We start from the raw sequence: 21651 nt of genomic DNA on the forward strand, positions 1-21651 counted from the left end.
GTAAAACTAAACCCCAGTTTGATAGAATTGTCCAAATATTCAAAGAGTGATCCTGGCTTAGGGTTATTTTTCCTTTTCTTGTGCCCACTTTGCTCTTTTCAATGCAAAGTCTAGGATTCATATCATTCACTTTTTTTTTTTTTTCATTTCATAGGTGCTCTTTGCAAAAAGGACATCCAAAATTTCCTTTTGACCTTTGCTCGAGTTGAATCAATGTAGATCTCCAGGCACGTTATTTGGCATCTGAAATAGCTTTCTTACTACACAATTTTCTAATGGCATCTTTCATCTGATCATTTCTCAAGGTATAGATTAAAGGATTTAACATGGGTGTTATTGTAGTATAGAACACAGCAACTGCTTTATCAATAGATAAAGTAGCTGCAGGTCTCATGTACACAAATATGCAGGGCACAAATAATAGGACAACCACTGTGATGTGGGAGACACAGGTGGAGAGGGCTTTGCGCCTTGCCTCCAAGCTGTGGTTCCTTAGGGAGCGCAGAATGACCACATAGGAGACCATCAAGAGGAGGAAGTTTAAGACACAGATGAAACCACTGTTGGCAGCAACAAAGAACCCTAGAGTGTGGGTATCAGTGCAGGCAAGATTGAGCAAAGGGTTAAGATCACATATAAAATGATCTATGATATTAGGGCCACAGAAGGGTAAGGGGATGATAAAGAGGATTTGTATGGTTGCATGTAGGAAGCCTCCCACCCATACCACTCCCATTAGAAGGCTGCACACCTGCCGATTCATGATGGTCATGTAGTGCAATGGCTTGCAGATGGCCACATAGCGGTCATAGGCCATCACAGTAAGCAGGATAACATCAGCACCTCCAAAGAAATGCTCCCCAAATATTTGGATAATACATGCATTGAATGGGATGGTCTTCTTTTCACGGAGCGATTCTATGATCAGTGTAGGGGTATTTACAGAAGAATAGCAGGCATCAATGAAGGAGAGATAGGCCAGAAAAAAGTACATGGGGGACCCTGATAATGGGCTGGCAATGATAGTGACTACAGTGAGCACATTTCCTACCACAGAGATGATGTAGATGACCAAAAACACAGTAAATACGATTTTCTGCATCTTTGGATTCTCTGTGAGCCCCAGTAGAACAAACTCTGTCACATTGTTCCTATTCTCCATAATTTCATTTTATGATTAATTATGTTACCTGAAAAGAAATCATTTTTTATTAATGTAACCTTGACTATATTAAGCTTATTACCTAGTAAATAATAAATGCCTAAATTCCATTGAGTCATGAATTCTCATGCTGTTTTTTGACATATAAAGTAAGTTCAAGTTCTTGAAGATCATCTGCGCATACTTGATTTGAGATAACCAAGAGACTATGTTGTTGTAGTCAAGGTTATAAATACAAAGCCAGGATTTTTTCCTTTATCCTTAGAATTGACAATATGAGTGGAAGGATGAACAAAAGTTGGAGGAAGGGTGCCAATTGGATAAAACTTTGGTAGCAATATTTGTGTGTCTTGGATAAAGTCAACTGAGCTCCAGTAAGGGGATGTAAGCCAGAGACAGAAAGCCCATTATCAGACTATTTAAAGAATTGACAAAAATTGTAATAGGATATTTCTTATGGAATATAATAAAAGGCTACAGGACCTACCATAAAAAATTGGTTGTAACTGGGCAAAAACCCAGGAACTGGAGGGTATAGGCTTAGTGAAATGAGTCAATCAGAGGAAGACAATTATCATGCAGTTCACTCATATGTGGAATACAAAAAATAGTGCATCAGATCATAAGTGAAGGCCAGGAAAACTAAATGGGAAGAAATCATAGAGGGAGGCAAAACCATGAAAGACTTATTTTTTTTTAAGACTTTATTTGTTTATTTGACAAAGAGAGAGATCACAAGTAGGCAGAGAGGCAGACAGAGGTGGAGGTGAAGCAGACTCTGTGCTCAGTGGAGATCCTGATGCGGGGCTCAATCCCAGGACCCTAAGATCATGACCTGAGCTGAAGGCAGAGGCTTAACCCACTGAGCCACCCAGGCACCCCAGGACTTTTAACTCTTGGAAACAAGCTGAGGGTTGCTCAAGTGGAGATTTTAGGGGAATGGGGAAGCTGGGTGATGGGCATTTAGGAGGGCAAGTGATGTGATGAACACTGTATGTTATATACAACTGTTGAATCATGAAACACTACATCTAAAACTTATGATGTACTATATGTTAGATAAAAAGTTTAAATAAAAAAAAAACCTCCAGGAACAATATACTAGCTAATAAATATATACTTCTAATAATAGATTGTTATGTGCATGGATGGCATGGTAGTAACCTGAATGCTTAGTATTGCACCACCAATTTTGCAAATGAAGAAACAATTGCAGAACTGATGGAAATAATAAGAATAATAAATACAATACCAACGAAAACTTACCAGACTCTGTTTTTGCAGAAATGTAGTTCTTTAATCCTCACTACAAACCTCTAAGATGATTACCACTACTTTTATACTTCTTTTACATAGTAGAAGATGCAAACTTAGGGAAGAATTAAGGATCCTGGCTAGATCCAGCAGATAGTAAAGAGTAGAGCCAAGGTTAGATCAAATTATACTTGCTATTTTGTTTTTGCTCCAAATTTTTAATCTTTACCCTACCTTGTCATGTTCCAGTAAACAATCCTGAAGTAATAATCTCCTTTCACAAGGCCATAATAAATATAATGACTTTCATGTCATTTTGGAGGCAAGTATATATGAAACAGTTTCATCAAAACACACACATATACACATTGGAATTTTTAAATATTAATAAAAAATGTGGCGCTGCTTTCATTGAGGAGCACTCTTACTTTAGCCTTTTGTGTAGACCCATTAGCTACCTTCTCAATCCCCTTACAAGCATAGGTCCCCAAATTTTTCTGCACACCTTGAAAATGACTACAAGAGTGGTTGAGTGTACTGTATTGGTTTGAACTTTAGAAAGACTAGACTAGAACATTGCCTTTTACACTTGCAACTTCCTTTATTCAAGGTATATTTCTAGACAGTGTACATCCTTTTTCTTCATCCATGAAGTGAAAATGATCATATCCGTATCCTAGGTGTTACAAGAATTGATTGAAGAAACATATACACATGCCCACCACATAAGGGGGGCATATAAGATTTTTCACTTTTTTTTGTGACTGTGTATGCAACTAGGAGATTTGAATAATTGGTATTTTGAGTGATGTATGCATAAACCTTTAACCATGCAATCAGCTCACAAAGGTTCATCTCCAATTTTACTTCTCAAGAAGCCATAGAAACTCACATTATCCATAACAGTTAACCTCAGGAAGGAGTCTTCATGGTCTTGCATGGACTAAATGACTGTAATTTATGCCATTTATTACTCATATTTTTGTATTCTCTGTGTGTGTGTGTGTGTGTGTGTGTGTGTGTGTGTAGTGTATTTACATTTGATTTTCATGCTTGTGATCAGTCTTGAATGGGAAAGGAGGTGTGTCATGGCAAAAAGAAAAGCACCTGGTGTCAGAGAGCTGGGTCCTACAAATTATATAATCTCTATGAGCCTCCAAGCTTACATTTGCCAAATTAGGTTAATGACATTTGCCAAGTATCTATTGGATAATTAGTGTGAGGATAAAATATTGTTATATTTGTCAAGCTTTGAAACATAATGATTACTACATATAGAAAGGATCTTTTTTTTTTTTAAAGATTTTATGTATTTATTTGACAGAGAGAAATCACAAGTAGATGGACAGGCAGGCAGAGGGAGAGAGGGAATCAGGCTCCCTGCTGAGCAGAGAGCCTGACGCGGAACTCGATCCCAGGACCCTGAGATCATGACCCCAGCCGAAGGCAGCGGCTTAACCCACTGAGCCACCCAGGCGCCCCAGAAAGGATCTATCTTTAAGATGATTCAACACTAATGAAAAACTTACCTTATAGACTTAGATGATCTTAATGATATTTAATGGCTTTCAGAAATAATTCCATCCTCCGACTGATGCCTTCTTGGATAGGGGTCTTTTAATATGAAAGATATGACACACTCAGACATGGACTATTTAGGTAATTTGATAACCAATCAACAGTTCTTGAGAAAGTAGTTTCTATTAGTCTAAAACTTTCCTCCTAGCCTAAAGCCTCAAAATTCTACTCAGAAAAACTGAGATTTGAATTTAGAATGGATTCTTCTGACACTCTGTGGAGAAATGATCTCCAGATGGCTCTGGCCCCATAGGCAAGAGGCAAGAAATATGGAGGCAACACTTTCAAATGGGTCATTTCTACCATAATGAATCTTGCTCTGGAAAGGTGAACCCCCCACAACACCTTCATCTGGCACTGCATGGATATTTAAAGAGGTTTCTAGAAAGGTTCAAGGACCTTGGCTTACAACTATTGCTTTCTCCCTCTGGAATTAATTATCTCTTCTGATGGAAAGGCTTTTTCTTAAAAACAGGTGTGCTGAAGAGACGTGTTTGAGAAACATGCAGTTTCAAATAGGGAATTACATTCCCTGTACTTGGAACCCAAACAAAATTTCTCTTTGGGGAATTTGGTTCCTCTTCTTTCCTTTTCTGAAATACTTTATTTATTTATTTATTTATTTACTTGACAGAGTGCAAGTAAATATTTTATTGATTTACTTGACAGAGTGCGCAAGCAGGGAGAGCAGGAAAGGAAAAAGCAGAACACAGACAGTGCTCAGGGAGCATAAGGCCGTGTTCAATCCCAGGACCCTGGGATTATGACCTGAGCCAAAGGCAGAAACTTAACTGACTGAGCCACACAGATGTCCCATGAACTTTGACTTGTTAGAAAGCTAAATGTCATGTAAATAGAAAAATGGCATAATTTCATTGTGGGGACTGTGATATACTTAACCTGTTGACTCCAGATCCACATAGAACTGCTTCCTTAACAATATTAACACTTTTGGGGATACCTGCTATTTATTGCATCTGAGTTTGAGCAGTGAGGGCATAAAAAATGGAAAGGTAGCCATTAATATTCTTTACTGCAAAAGCTATTTTACACATTCACTAGAAAGATAGAAAAGTAAACAGAAACTCTAATAGGATCTCAATTAATAATCTCTGGAATTCATGATCTGTTCAGTAAGAAATACTAGGTAACATTAAAATTGTGGCAAGACATCAAAACACAAGCAGGAAGTTGTAATTTTAACCAGAAGAATTGTTCCACATTCTTGTCACCTGATATTGTTACTCATTTTTCTTTTAGGCACCCAAGGAGTTATGTGGTAATATAATATTGTGGTTTTAATTTGCTTTTCCTGATGACTAGTGATGTTGGACACTTTTTAATGTTATTGTTGGATATATAATATATATTATATATAAATGTCTTCATTTAAATTCCAGTTAGTTTCCATACAGGCTAATATTATTTTCATGTGTACAATATAGTGATTCAACAACTTGATACAATGCCTAGTGTTCATCACAAGTGCTCTCCATAATCTCCACCAGTTACTTATCCCCTACCCCCCTCCCCCCTCTCTTATAGTAACCATCACTTTGTTCTCTAGAGTTGAAAGAGTCTGTTTCTTGCTTTGCCTCTCTATCTCTCTCTCCACTATCCCTCCATACTGGTTTGCTTTATTTCTTAAATCCAAATATGAATGAAATCATATGTTATTTGTCTTTCTCTGGCTGACTTGTTTTACTTAGCATAATACTCTCCAGCTCCATCCATGTCATTGCAAATGGCAAGACTTCATTCTTTTTGATGGCAAAATAATATGCCATCACATATCATCACCTATTCTTTTCTTTCTTTTTTTTCCCATCACCTATTCTTTATCAGTTCATAAGATGATAGATATTTGGGCTGTTTCCATAATTTAGCTATTGTAAATAATGCTTCTTTAACCAGGGATGCATGTATTACTTTGAATTAGTGTTTTTCTATTCTTTGAGGAGATATCTATGAGTGCAATTTCTGGATTGTTGGGTAGCATCCTATATAAATAAATAAATAAATATATATATATATATATATATATATATATATATATATATATAATTATCAAACTCAACACCCAACAAACAAATGATCCAATTAAAAAGGGGCAGAAGAATTGAATACACATATTTGCAAAGTAGATATACAGATGGCTGAGAGACACAGGAAAAGGTGCTCAACATCACTGATCGTCAGGAAAACACAAATCAAAACTACAGTGAGGTATCACTTCATACTTGCCAGAATAACTAACATCAACAATGGAAGAAACAACAGATATTGGTGATGATTGGAGGAAAGGGAACACTCTTGCACCATTGGTGGGAATGTGAAGTTTGCAGCTGCTGTAGAAAACATTACAGTTTCCTCAAAAAGTTAAAAATAGAACTACCCTATGATCCAGCATTTGTACCTTACTTTGAGAATTTCTTTTCAAGTCCTTTGTAGAGTATAAAAATAGTAATTCTGGGTTTCTTATTACTTAACTATAAGTGCTTTTTATATATTCTAGATATAGGTATTTTTGTCATATAGATGTTTTATACATTAAAAAAAAATAAAAACAAATAAATATAAACCATATATTTATATATAATTTAAATACACAATTGCATATAATATAAAATGTTTATACATAAGTGCGTATGCTGTATTTTTTCCTAGTCTATGAATTGTTTTTTTTTTAATGATATCCAATGAACAAAAGACTTAAAATATTAACAAGTTTCAATTTTCAGTTTTTCTTATAGTTTTCGCTAATTGTGCAATATTTAATAAAAATAATCTTTCTATTATTTTTATAGGTTTAGCTTTAAAATCTATGTCTCTGCTTCATTTTGAGTTAATTTTTGTGTATGGTGTGAGGTAGTAGTCCATGTTCATTTTTTTTTTTTCATATGGGTATCCAATTGACCCAACATAGTTAGTTGAAAAAACATCTATTCTTTCTCCCACTGTATTATCTTGACATTTTTGTAAAAAAACAAACAAAAAAAAAAAAACACTCACATTTAGGTCTATTTATGGATATTCTATTTTTTCAATGATCTATATATTTATCCTTATAGCAATACCACACAGTGTTGTTATGGGATATTTTATATATATAAATATCCACATAGTTTAGCTAGAATAAGTTCTCTCTCCCTTTTTTTTTTTAAAGATTTTATTTATTTATTGGACAAACAGAGATCACAAGGAGGCAGAGAGGCAGGCAGAGAGAGAGGAGGAAGCCGGATCGCTGCTGAATAGAGAGCCCGATGCAGGCTCAATCCCAGGACCCTGGGATCATGACCTGAGCTAAAGGCTGAAGCTTTAAGCCACTGAGCCACCCAGGTTCTCCTAGAATAAGTTCTCTAACTGCTCTCTTTATTCCTCTGAGATTTTACATACAAATGGTATCATAGTATTTGTCTCTTTTTTTTCCATTTTTTAATTTATTTTTTTAATTTCTATTCAGTGTTCCAGAATTCATTGTTTATGCATCACCCCCAGTGCTCCATGAAGTATGTGCTCTCCATAATACCCACCACCAGGCTCACCCAATCTCTCACCCCCCTCCCCTCCAAAACGCTCAGTTTGCTTCTCAGAGTCCACAGTCTCTCATGGTTCATCTCCCTTCCAGTTTCCCCCAATTCACTTCTCTCCATCTCCTTTCTTTTTCTGGCTTATTTTACTTAGTATAATGCTTTCCAGATTTACCATGTCTTTCAAAATGGCAGGATTTCCTTTTTTTTTAAATGGCTGAATATTATTATATTCTTCATTCATCTATTGAAGGACATTTATATTTTTCTCCATAGCTTGGATATTGTAAATGTTAGCATAAATGTTGGTGTGTAGATATCTCTTTAAGATACTGGTTTATTTGTTTACTTTGTTCAGGTAAACTCCACACCCAACATGGGACTTAAGCCTCAGGTCCTGAGATCAAGAGCTGTATGGTCTATGGGCTGAGCCAGCCAGGCACCCCCAAGATGCTGAATTAAGTCTTTCAAATATACCCAGAAGTAGGACTGGGTATATAAAGTAGATCATTTTTTTTAAGGCTTTGAATTATCACCATATTGTTTTCCATAAAGGCTATGCCATTTTACATTCCAACCAACAGTGTCATGATTAGTGTGAGAGAGGTGTCCTATTTTATTCTTTTTCATATGGATATCCAGTTTTCTCAAAGCCATGTATTGAAGTTACTGTTCTTTCTGTACTGTGTGTTTTGGTACCCTTGTCAAAAATCAGTTCACTGTATATGCGTATGTCTATGTCTGGATTCTTTATTCTGTGCCATTTTTCTATGTGCCTGTTTTTATGTCAATATCATACTGTTTTGATTATTACAGCTTTGTAATACAGCTTGAAATCAGGTAGTGGGATGCTTTAAGCTTTACTCTTCTTTCTCTGGATTCCTTTGGTTTTCCAGGGTATTTGTGTGAGTCCAAAGAGAATAGGATAATTCTTTCTCTACCTGTGAAAAAGGCCATTGAAATTTTGATCAGGGGTGCATTGAATCTATAGATTGCATTAGGTTGTGTGAACATTTTCACAATATTTATCTTTCTAATTCCCTGAGCATGAAATTTTTTTCACTTATTTGTGTATTATTTTATCTTTTTCTAATATATCTTATGGTATTCAGTCTAAAACCTTTGACCTCCTAGGTTAAATCTATTCTTCAATATTTTGTTGATTTTGCAGCTATTGTATATAGGATCATTTTCTTAAAATGTCTTTCAGTAGTTTGTTGTTAGTGTATAGAAGTGCAACTGATATCTGTACATTGATTGTTTTATCTTGCAAATTTACTGAATTCATTTATTAGCTCTAATTTTTTGGTAGAATATTTAGGATTTTATGTATATGAAATCATGTGATTAGTTACAGAGAGAGTTTTACTTCTTTCTTCCTCGATTGGATGCTTTCATTTACTTTTTAATCTAATTTCTCTAGTAGAAACCTTTAATAAACTGTTTGCTATAAGTAATGAGAGGGAACATCCTGGTGTTATTCTGATTTTAAGTGGGAAATATTTTGTGAATTGTAGTTCTTTGTATGTTTAGTGATTTTTCTAAATTATTTTTCTAAAATCCATATTCTGTATGGTTACAGAACTCTTCTATTAGCTTAGAGGTTAGCTAGCTATTTGACAGAGACATCTTTAAACAATTTGTACAAAAAATAATAATAACATAGGTCTAGGTCTACCTCATGTTGTGCTCAGACTTTGGTGTAATGTCTCTTCAAAGTACATTGAGGCTTCTTCTTTTTTAATGACCTAATGCTTAATTGTGTAAATATTCTATCTATCTATCTATCTATCTCTCTATCTATAAAATGTATATTCTTGTTAGATATAATTTTATGTATGTGTCTACAATACTTTTAAGTTGTATTTTTCAGATCTTTTCTGTTCTCCTGACATAATGTTTGCTTTACTCATCAATAATTCAAAAAAAAGGAGTATTGCAATTGTCTCCTGTGAAGATGGATTTATATTTTTTCATATGGATTTACCTCATTTTGTTTCATGCATTCTGAGGCTGTATTACTGAGTGCGCATATGAGTATGGGTTATGCAGCAAGGAAAAGACAAATGCTATAATTTAAGGGCAGTATTGGAAGACTTTACTTTCATGATGTGGACAGCTATAGAAGAAACCAAGGAGTGTGCAACATCCCAGGCTAGTGAAGTTGAGTGTGTTAGAGTATGGTGGGTGCAGAGAAGGGGCAAGCAGAAGTGGAGATGAGCAATGCAGAAAGGAAAAATATGTATTAAAATAAAACCCCTAGATGGACCTGGCGTGAACCCAGGAGGATCACCTGCGATGTACTAAGGGCTATGATTTACTCAACCTGTCCCCATGAGGTTCTTCTGACACTCTATTTCTCTCTCACTCAAGGAGAGGGAGATAAAGCAAAGGAAGATAAAAACAAAGAAAAATAAGGGGAGAAAATGGTTATGCACTGTGGCATTGCCAAATTCTAACAAGTGCCCAAGCTAAGTAATATCCAGTAGCACAGAAAAAGTTATAATTGGATTGATAAATAATTCAAGATTTGTTAAATATATATTATGTATTATGATCAACAGCAGAGACTTCAGTCTTCAAGGAAATTATTCTTGAAGAGGAGAGAGGGAGAAAGGGAGGGGGGTGGGAGATGGAATAGCCTGGTGGTGGGTATTAAGGAGGGCATGAATTGCATGGAGCACTGGGTGTGGTGCATAAACAATGAATCTTGGTACACCGAAAGAAAAAAAAATTGTAAGATGTTGATAGACTTACAGAAATTAAATGGACGGCAACTTCAGAGAAAAATATGTATATATATATCCATAATATTACATCAGGGCTATAACACTGCAGAAGTATTGAATCACTCACTAATAACTCTCATGAGGTAAATGAAAAAATCCTCAAGCCCATCTATATGACCTTATAAAAATGTGGGCTTTATTTTTCAAATTTTAACCACATATGCCCTGGCCACTCTAAAATGCCTGTGGGAGATTTTCCCTCAGGTCCTTCTTGTGCTTTTAATTCAAGGTATTCCCAGTAACACTTTCCTGAAAGCTTCTTTTGTATGGAAGATTCACAGGAGAGTCAGGGACATTCCACATGCGTTTGCTATTTTATAGCACAGGCACAGAAATTAAAATAAAAACAACACAGCCTGAGGATCACCCTGACATTCCAAAGAGGTTTAAAATCTCACAGAAGTGAACATCCTGATTACTATGTATGTATGTGTGCATGTGTATAATGTAATATATGTTTATATATTAATGTATGTATATATACATAAGTATGTATGTTTAAATTGGGAAGAAATAACTAGGATATTTAACAATTTATTTTACATAAAAATTCGAACTTACTAAAAAAATTGGAACTTATTGCATCCTTATTTTTAAGTTTAAATTCTTCTGGAATAAATTTTCTTGTTGGTTATTTTTTAGAGAGGTCATTCAGGATATTCACGATAAAATCTTGATAATTTAAGGGTAAAGGGAAGGTTTAAAGTTTTTATTTATGAGAGGGTATTTAAGCAAAATCAATAAAGTATGAGCTTCTAAATCACATTGAAAAGGTTTAGATACAAACGGCCCCCTCATACTTGTATAACCTTGGGTTTAAATTTCCTTATTTGCAAAACAGGGGCAATAGTACAACAATATACCTCATCAGGTCATAGTGTAGACAAAATGGTTGGTAAATGAAAAGAGGTTACTAAAGTGCCTAGAATATATTATTATTTACCATTCTGGTTTTAAAGATTTAACTATAAATGTGTCACATAATTGAGCCCATAAATTTCAATATCACATTTTTCTTTATTATAGATGTGATAAAGTTAATTTTATTTATTTAACAGAGAGGAACACAGTGAGAGAGGGAACACAAGAAGGGGGAGTGGGAGAGGGAGGAGCAGGCTTCCCGCTGAGCAGGGAGCCCAGTGTGGGGCTCAATCCCAGTAATCTGGGATCATGATCTGAGCCAAAGGCAGATGCTTAAGGACTGAGCCACCCAGTGCCCTGGATGTAATAAATAGTTTTAAAAAAGCCAGAAGAATCAGGGCATCTGGGTGGCTCAGTCAGTTCAGGATCTGACTCTTACTTTCCATGCAACTCACAATCTCAGGGTCTTGAAATCAAGCCCAGGGCAGGCTCTGCATTCAGTATGGAGTCTGTTTGAGATTCTCTTTCTCTTTTCCCTCTGTCCCTTAACCTGCCTCTGCTTGCTTGTTCTCTCTCTCTCCCTCTCTCTAAAATAAATAAATGAATGAATGAATAAATATTTTTAAGAGCCAGAAAAATCATGTCAAATTGTCCTTGATGGATTTTTACACTATCCATAGATTCTCATGTCCTCAGTCATAATTTCCACTTCCAAATAAGCTAATGAAACTTCTTTTCCTTTTAACCTGTAGTTAACGTGTGTATGCAAAGAATTCCTCATACATTTTTCTCAAGTGATTTAAAATCTAAAGAGCCGTTCTTGAGAGAAATTCTTTAAATAAAAACGTATGTAAAAAGGTGGACTCTAAATTTACTCCAAAAACCCTGTTCATACATATATACAGTGTGTCTGTGTTTTTGTGTGAGAGAGTGAGAAAGAGGGAGAGAGAGAGAGACAGAGAATTGAAACAGGATTTTTATTTAATGAATTAAATAATGACCAAAAAGAAAATGATTCAAATGTGAACAGAGGATATTTATGCATAAGGCAACATTCCCAGAGAATTCTATGGTCACTGCTTTGCTGCTTTATAGAATTTTTTTTTTCTATATGAGTATATGCTTTCCCAAATAATGTTCAGTCACTGAAAACTGAGCAATACTGGATCAAATGTTGAGAGATGTTGAGTCTTAACCAAGATTTGAACTTGTTACAGTTTGGTTCTACAATTTTATGAAAAATTGTCTGTAAGTCCATATATATCCTTTAACTGATCACAACCTGACACATAAGGACTGTTTCAATACCCTCAACTTAAACATAAATAAATATATTGCTACGCTTTGTTTTATTAACCCAGAACAAATTTATAATAACATCATTTTTTTTCTTTGCATTCAATGTATGTCTAACATGAGTTCTTCAACTAATCCCATTGTGGAAGAATATAAAATCCACAGGTAAATCCAATGAACTGATGGAAGTATTGATAACTATCTTCTTATACAACAACTTGTTGCTTTCCATTTTGGGGAGAACTCTTCTTCAGATTTAATCATATCAGAATCATAAGCCTCTATATTTCATATCCCTAAATGAACTTTATTTATTTTGCCCTGGAAACAAGACAGACAGATCCAGTATGATTGGTTCCAATACCAGCTGAAGAAAGAGGATCAGGGAGAATGAATTCCTCGATACTAACAAGAAAGGTCACAAGACATAGGAGCTTGGATGCTCACCTTCATGATCATTAGACTAGAAATCTGTCCATTACATCATACTGTTCCTTCAGTGGCACCATTAAAATAATTCATTGACTTTAAGACTTTTAGACAAATTACGTCCGCTGTGGCAGACATTTGGTTACAGGTAAAAGGTGATGGCTCAACATAGTCACTCTCTGCTCCAAGTTCTACTGCATCTAGGTGGCTATGCTGCTTAACTGCATGGTTAAATATGCAGCACATTCTTTAATTGTCTTGGGTTCTTCAATATATCAATAGAAGATAACTAGTTTCTAGCATTTTAAACAGCTTCCAAATCATTGCTTCTAGCATTTTAAACAGCAACCTCAAAATGTGTCTTTAAAATGATTAGAAAAAAGGGAAATCTTGTATATAATAATAAACTGATATAACAGACTGGGGAACTTATATCAGATTCCAGATTGTGTCCCAGTTCCTTTTTCCCTGCCTCTCCATGTTATGACTCTTCACCAAACCTTTCAAAAAGAAGACTCACTGAAACTATTATCAACTAATTATCAACCAATCTCTGCTATGATCCAGAGCCTTGATTTTGTCCTTATTTCAAGAATATATCTTTAGTTCTCCTGGATATATGGAACATTTTGTGTGATTGGGATATTATATATAAATTCCAAAATGTCCATTAATTGGTGAAAGGATAAAGAAGATGTGGTGTGTATGTACAGTGGATTATTAGTCATTAAAAATAATGAACTCTTGGGGCACTTGGGAGGCTCAGTGGGTTAAAGCCTCTGCTTTCAGCTCAGGTCATGATCCCAGGATCCTGGAATCGAGCCCCGCATCTGGCTCTGTGCTCAGCAGGGAGTCTGCTTCCTCCTCTCTCTCTCTCTCTGTCTGCCTCTCTGCCTACTTGTGATCTCTGCCTGTCAAATAAATAAATAACGTCTTTAAAAAAATAATGAAATCTTGCCATTTGTAACAATGTGGATGGAGCTAGAGTGTATTAGGTAAGTGAAAAAAGTCAGCAAGAAATCTACATATTTTGTCAATTTATAAATATTACAAAATTTTAAAAGGCTTTTGTATATGTCATATGTTCTGTGTTATTTCAGATAAATTAAGTTTCTATTATGTCTCTGGAATCACCTCAACCACATGGAAAATCAGAACAATGTCACAGAATTTCTTTTCATGGGTCTGTGGGGAAATAAGCACATGGAGCTACTGTTCTTTTTCTTCTTCCTGCTTTGTTATTTGGTAATCTTAATGGGAAATTTTCTCATCTTATTCACAATCACCTGCAGCCATCTAATCGAACAACCAATGTACTATTTTCTATGTCACCTTTCCCTCATGGATCTCGGCTACACCTCCACGGTGGTCCCCAGGCTAATCAGGGACTTGGTCACAGCAAGAAAAAACATTTCCTATAACAACTGTATGACCCAGCTCTTCACTGCCCACTTGCTGGCGGGTGTGGAGATATTCATCTTGGTGTCCATGGCTTTAGACCGCTACGTTGCCATTGTCAAGCCCCTGCACTACATGGTCCTCATGAACCGGCGGAGGTGTAACATGTTGATCTTCATGGCCTGGGGTGTGGGTTTTTGGCACTCTGGCGCTCTACTGCTGGTAGTACTCCATTTACCTTTCTGTGGTCCTAATCAGATCGATCACTACATATGTGATGTGAAGCCTCTCTTAAAACTGGTGTGCAAAGACATTCATGTTGTTAATATCTTAATGATTGCAAACTCAGGAATGGTGGTGGTTGCTGTCTTTCTTGTCCTGGTGGCTTCTTACATTCTCATATTATACAATCTTAGGACATACTCTTCTGTAGGGAGACGCAAAGCTCTTTCAACCTGCAGCTCTCATGTAATGGTTGTCATCTTATTCTTTGTGCCTTGTATCTATATTTATGTTCTACCTGCCGGAAGTGAGAACAAGGATAAGGAAGTCTCTGTGTTTTACACTGTGATTGCCCCCATGCTGAATCCTCTCATCTACACCCTGAGAAACATGGAGATGAAAATCGCCATGGGGAAGGTGTGGTCTAAAATGATACATTCAAAATTCTGGTAGGGGCACCTTGGTGGTTCATGTGGTTCAGGTCATGATCAGGATCATGGGACCAAGCCCTGCATAGGGCTTTCTACTGAGCAGGGAACCTGCTTCTCCTCTGCCACTCCCCCCTGGTTTTTCTATGTCAAATAAATAAATAAAATCTTTAAAAAAGTATTTAGGTAAAGATGATATTTACTTTACTTCTCACCCTGTTTTCCCAGCGCATTTATTATTTGAGATGTTGTAGAAGATATATAGCTTTCTTTGGGGAGTTGGACTAAATGATCTCTAACATTTTAAGAGTCAAAGAAGAAAGTTACTATAGTTCAGATTGCAATCTGCATGCTAAATAAAATCTTTAAAAAAAATTTCAGGTAAAGATGATATTTATTTTACTTCTCACCCTGTGTTCCCAGCGCATTTATTATTTGAGATGTTGTAGAAGATATATAGCTTTCTTTGGGGAGTTGGACTAAATGATCTCTAACATTTTAAGAGTCAAAGAAGAAAATTACTATAGTTCAGATTGCAATCTGCATGCTAAAGTTTCCAACTAGTGGCAGATGTGGTTGAATGGGTTTGAGGAATGCTAGAAATGATTTTCTAAAACACATAGCACAGCCCTTTCCAAAAATATAGATGGAACCCTATTTTCCTTGAATAAAATCCAAACTTCTCTCTTGCTTACCAAAATTCGTCCTGGCCAAATTTGCTAATCTCAGAAGGCATTACATTGGTAGGAATTATGGCATTACAATGACAGGTTGGGAGCTCAGGGAGAGCTGGGTGATTGCTGACTCGGGTACATTTTCATCTTTGGGTCTTGTCAATTTGCTTTAATTATATATGCATTCTCATTTTTCAAATGTCTACGAAATGCATAATATTGTACTGTATAAAGTTGTAGCAGTACTTTGGCTAACACATGTGAAGATTTTGCTGGGACATATGGCTAGTGGAAACACGTTATATATCTTTCCTCTTTCTTTACCTTTCTTTTTTTTTTTTTTTTTTTTTTTCCCTTTGCTAGGATGCTTTCAACCAACTACACCCAACTACACATTCTTCAAACATACTCTAAAGTCTATCAGCTATATGACTGTTTCTTCTATCTTTCCTGGTTATAATGCTGCCCCCACTATGCGTTAGAGTTCATGTCTTTTTTTTTTTTTTTTTTTTTTTAAGATTTTATTTATTTATTTGACAGACAGAGATCACAAGTAGGCAGAGAGAGAGGAGGAAGAAGGCTCCCCGCTGAGCAGAGAACCTGATGAGGGGCTCAATCCCAGGACCCTGGGATCATGACCTGAAGCCAAAGGCAGAGGCTTTAACCCACTGAGCCACCCAGGCGCCCCTAGAGTTCATGTCTTAAATGTAAGTCACACTCCTGATATTTTCCTTTTTCCAGAAGTTTTTGCCAATTCACAGATAGACCAGAAGTATTTCTGATTTTCCTCTGTTATTTTGTTGTTATGAAACTGTACATTTACTCCTTTTAAATTAATCATCTGCCCTATATTAGTATTTTTTCTTATGTTTTCCTGGTTTGAGTCAACTCAGGCAAAGATGCACTATATCTTCATTTTTCTTTTATCCATTTTCCAGCAATGAACCCACACAAATTAAGAAATAAACAATTAATGAATTAATTTAATAAATGACTTTATTGTTTGTTCTCACTATCCAGAACTTCCCGTTACACTATGAACTATTATGAATTGATAAAATATGTAATAAAATATGTAATGTCAGAAAGTTTAAAAATTCAACATACATTTCATGTAGCTATCAGGGAACGAATGAAAACTGGCTGAATCTCAGCCACCTATTAGGTCTTTTTACTTATTTTCTGCATTTGGAGGTGCTACTATTTTAATTTTCAGTTATCCCTTGTCTTTTTAATCACATAATCAAGTCAGCTCTGTGTTTTGGTTCCCATTTGGGAAGACGTTTCTCTCTGCCAAAGCACTTGCCTTTTCTCAGCAGAATGTATTGTTTCCACACGCAGTTTTCTCAAGTGAATTACTTCTGCCCCACAGCCAAGAAGTCTAGGTAAAACCATAAATGAGATAATGCTTGTCTTTAATGTCAGGAAAGTTTCTTTTAGTATTTCTGCTCTTAAACTTTTCAGAAATCTAACTAATTATGTTTTGTTTTGTTTTGTTTTTTCTTCATGGGTCCATGAAACCTATAGAATATCAAGGGAAAACATTCTGCCTCTTTCATAGGAAATTAAGTCTGTCTAGTATAGTTTGGTTTGACCTGGTTTAACCTATTAATTTTCCAAAAAAATATATGGATTATTTTTAAAAGTATAGAATTGTAATATTTGTACCTTATATGTGTGATCATTTTTGTCTGTCTGTGTCTTTGGTATGTGATGTTTTGAGGGCCTTCAGGATGGGTCAAAGGAAATACTCAACCCATCAGAAAGAATGCTACACAACAGAACCAAAATCTTTTCTGATTTGATTTATTTTCTTAAGAATCTGTAATATTATTTTGGCAAAAAATATAAAAATATTATATAGTAGGCCCATCAAAAATATATTGAACCTAGATTAGTTATCCACTTGTAAGTTGTTCTCTCTAGAATTCACTTTCCAACCTATAGAACAATACCTAATACCTTCAAAAATACCTGAAATCTCAGTTTTGGAAGTAAGCTCATACAACCCATAAAACAAATGGTTTTATAAGGGAATTAGAAAAGAAGAAAAATATACCAAAATCAATTCTGAGAAGAGTGAGTTAATATGAACTGAGACAAATGCAGGGATTGAGGTGATAAATGAGGTACTTGTACACATCTCTAAGGAATATGCTCATATGTTTGTGTGTGTTATTGGTAGACTTATGACCAACTATGTCCTGTGTATTGACAAAAGGTCTGAGTGAAGCTTGGTCAAAACCATGTGTTATGTTGAAATGGACAAACAGTAAAACACTGAGTTCTGATATCCATCATTCTGAAGTACTAGACTTTCTTATTTACTCAGAGTTACTACACTGTCCAAGCTGGAGGCAAGTAGTAAACATATAAAAACCAGCTCCTTTCACTCATAGAAGGCACACAGTTCTTTTCCTTATTCTTATTTAGTAGCTCTTTGGGCAAATCTTTTTAACTTCTAGTGGACTGCGTTTTTATTGGAACCAGAGAACTAACATTACTTAACTCACAGGATGCACTATTAGGAGATGCAATGATACAATAAACTTGAAACACAAAATAATCTCTGGATAAATTGTTTATTATTATTATTATCATTATTATTATTATTATTATTATTATTATTATTTTGTATCTGATAAGATTCTGTAAAATTTGATCTCCTTAAGTTTAACATGTATAAAGGATTTTTTTAAAGCTTTTATTTATTTAGTTAACAGAGAGATCACAGGTAGGCAGAGAGAGAGGGGTAAGCAGGCTCCCAACTGAGCAGGGATTCCTACATGGGGCTTGATTCCAGGACCTTGAGATCATGACTTGAGCCAAAGCCAGAGGTCCAACCCACTGAGCCACCAGCACCCCAAGGAAATTTTTTATATATGGATTTGTATATGATGGAAAATTGTTCCCTGAATATCAATGTGTACATTTCTGGCTGAACCAAATAACCTGTACAGTTGAACTTACTTAGGGCCTGGGCAAATGGTAAACAGAATTGCTGGGCATTGAGTGCTGATTTCTCCTCATAGTTTCTTATATTCTCACTTAATGATATAACATTTTTACCTAGCATGTGTATGAAGAATGGATTGTTTATTCTTTTATCTTTCCTTTACTTCTGTCCTCCATTCCTCAGTCATCTATTTCATCACTGTTAGTCCCTAGCAATAAATAACTCCACTTGATAGTGGGTCACTATTTTATTGATCTATCTAATCTATCCATAAAGGTTACTCTAGATAATGATGTGCATTGAACTGTATTGCATGTGTTTGTTTCTTTTGTCTTTTCCCATTTCAGAGTTTTCTGAGGCTAATATAAAAGGAATTTCCAAATGGAGCAAGCAAGCCTATTTAAGAGAGGTTTTTTTTGTTTGTTTGTTTTTTGTTTTTTGTTTTTTTTTGTTTTGTTTTTTTCTTTATAGGATCAGGAGTTCATAAGTGAGAAAGCATTTATGCATGGCCCCATTAGAGAACCCATGAAGATTCCTGAAACTTTCAGAGAACAGCAAGCCCCAGCCTGGACTTAACTTCCTCCTTGCCATGACAACTGAATCATTGCATCCTTCACTTATAAAGGAGCTCCAAACTCTCATTTGCATGTTACCCCAACCAATCCATGTAACCCTAATTCCAATCTCTGTTTTACATAGAGGACCTGAATGACAATTAGACTCATAGCCTTTCACCTGTATAACTCTGCTTCTCTTTGACTTCCTGGAAACACAATTTGGGTTTCTACCTGAATCTGTATCTCTCAAATAGTCATTTTAATTGCCCAAGTAAATGTATGTTTTTGTTTTCAGTGAAGTCGTTCTTGACCAGCACTACCCTAATGCTATTCCATGCTGTATTATTTTAATTCAGAAAGCAAGATGAGTGCAAGTCAGGCAGAGTTTCTGAATTGCTCTTTCTGACTAGAGCATTATGGAGCCTCCTGAGAAAGTGCTTTACACAAGCCAACACAAATATGAAAAGTAAAGTTATATCTAGAAATTGCCCACAGGCACCCGAGTCAATACCATGGAGAGCAACACAGAGGCATTTGGTGAAGATCTGTTCAGAAATACCTCTAGGAATATAATTTCTTAGAGTTTCAAAGACCTATTAACTCTGTGTTGTCATATGTTATATTCTGTTCTTCTGAATCAACTTTTCTCCAGCAATTGGTATAAAATAAGTGACTCCTAGGACTTAAAATGTATATCTGTTTTCGTAAGAATTTCAAAATACTTAATTTTTTCCTTCCATTCTTCCTTTTCTTTTTCTTTCTTTCTTTCTTTCTTTCTTTCTTTCTTTCTTTCTTTCTCTCTCTGTCTCTCTCTTTCTTAAAATCCATTTCTTACATCCCTGATGGTTCAATGGATATTAAATTCTACTCCCCTTGCAAATATGTAAAGTGTTCTAAGATATGTTGAAATTTTCAAATTAATTTTAGAGAATTAACCTAAAATATGCTTGAATATTTGGTTTGTAAATCTCTGCATTTTATTTTATCTTTAGATACCGGAGAAGAATCAGCAGAGTGAGTACCTCAGGAGGGAGCTCCCCTGATTTCACCTAAAGGCAATCTTACAGCCACTGAGATCTAATGATCTATGAATTACCATGCCACTTTCATTGGGGAATGCTCCACCAACTGTGCTTTGGGGTGGTTATATGCTATTTAAATTTATTCCACTTAATTCCATCCTTAAACCATATTTTCTCTAGCAACATAAGATAATGTGATTACACAAAATAATTTCATGAACTATAGTCTTATTGTGCATTATTCATGAGCAGAATTCCACTTGAGAACAAAAACAGTTGAGTTGAACTTAATGAAATTTTTTAAGTTTCAGTGAAATTTATTGAGTCTCTTTTTGATACTTTTGTATTTTCCATTATATTCTTATGAAGGAATAGCCCAATTTATGATTGCATGTCCCAATGATGAGTAATTTTCTAACATTCAAAAAACTTGTCATTCTAAAATGGACTATATTTATCTGATTGAATTAATGGAACTATCATGGGCCATATTCTGATATCGTTAGGAGACAATCTGAACTTATGGTGGAAACTCTAACTATAAGAGCAATTATTCTTATTATCTAAATAGCATAATTAATACACAATGAAGAATTTTTATACAATTCAACCAAAGAAATAAAATTATAATTTGATTGTATTTTTATAGTGCAGGGAAATTACAGGCCAGTGATTAGTATTAAAAAGTCCCCAACACAAACAATTTTATAGATTAATTTTTACTTCTTTTTACTAACAGATTGCTCCAACTGAAATTTATCATGGTCAACCCTATTAATATATATTGTGACATTTTGATTTTTTGTTTTGTTTAGTTTTTTTCCCTGTTGACTTGGTGACAGATGTGTACATGACAATCTCAGAGACTGTTAACTTGAAAAAGTAAAAGGAAGCTAATATGTGGCTTTGAACTATGTACAACACTGGGGCATTTCACATTATTTTTGATATTCTTCAATATAGTCTGAATTATGTAATAATTTATGGATTCTATAAATGTGGACAATGAAGCTTTAAGCTGTTAGAAATAATCTCAACATTCATAAATGGTCTAGAAAGGGAGACAGTTAATTTTGTTTACTGAGCTCTTATTAAAAATTATTGGTGTATAGGAAAGGAAGATATTAAACAAAGTTAATGAGAAAAATGGGTATTGTCCTTGCTTATGCTGAATTATTGACTTCTCATAGAACACTGATCAGATTATTCAGATTTTAACCTTTATACATCTATTCTAAATAGTCATAATTAAAGGGGAATAAAACATATATTAGGACATATTTTCCTTAATATCAAACCTCTGACCACTGGAAGTATTTAGGTGAATTGTTTTCCTTTTTTATATTTAGATCGTTGCGGCTATCAAAAAACAACTTGAAGCAAAACAGTTCACCATTCAGTTATTATACTTCTCCATGTTTCTATATCTTTCGTGGTCCATGATTCCAACTAGAAAATGCCTAAATTTCTTCCTTTCATCACTTACGATATCAGT

At 35.1% G+C, this 21651-nt stretch overlaps 2 protein-coding genes across 2 annotated transcripts; one reads left to right on the top strand and one right to left on the bottom strand.

Annotated features, from left to right (window-relative positions):
* Positions 1-232: 232 nt before the first annotated feature.
* On the bottom strand, positions 233-1162 carry LOC116600075 (olfactory receptor 4C46-like). The gene has a single exon (XM_032360075.1). The coding sequence runs from the start codon at positions 1160-1162 to the stop codon at positions 233-235; it is 930 nt and encodes a 309-aa protein (XP_032215966.1).
* Positions 1163-14042: 12880 nt separating this feature from the next.
* Positions 14043-14972, top strand: LOC116599894 (olfactory receptor 4P4-like). The gene has a single exon (XM_032359837.1). It carries the CDS (start codon positions 14043-14045, stop codon positions 14970-14972), a length of 930 nt encoding a protein of 309 aa, XP_032215728.1.
* Positions 14973-21651: the final 6679 nt, after the last annotated feature.

The sequence above is a fragment of the Mustela erminea genome, chromosome 9 (genome assembly GCF_009829155.1).
Source record: "Mustela erminea isolate mMusErm1 chromosome 9, mMusErm1.Pri, whole genome shotgun sequence".
Classification (NCBI taxonomy): Eukaryota; Metazoa; Chordata; class Mammalia; order Carnivora; family Mustelidae; genus Mustela; species Mustela erminea.

Bases quoted from the DNA above. Each gene is read 5' to 3' on its own strand.
- LOC116600075 (XM_032360075.1), bottom strand. From the start codon at position 1,162: ATGGAGAATAGGAACAATGTGACAGAGTTTGTTCTACTGGGGCTCACA.
- LOC116599894 (XM_032359837.1), top strand. From the start codon at position 14,043: ATGGAAAATCAGAACAATGTCACAGAATTTCTTTTCATGGGTCTGTGG.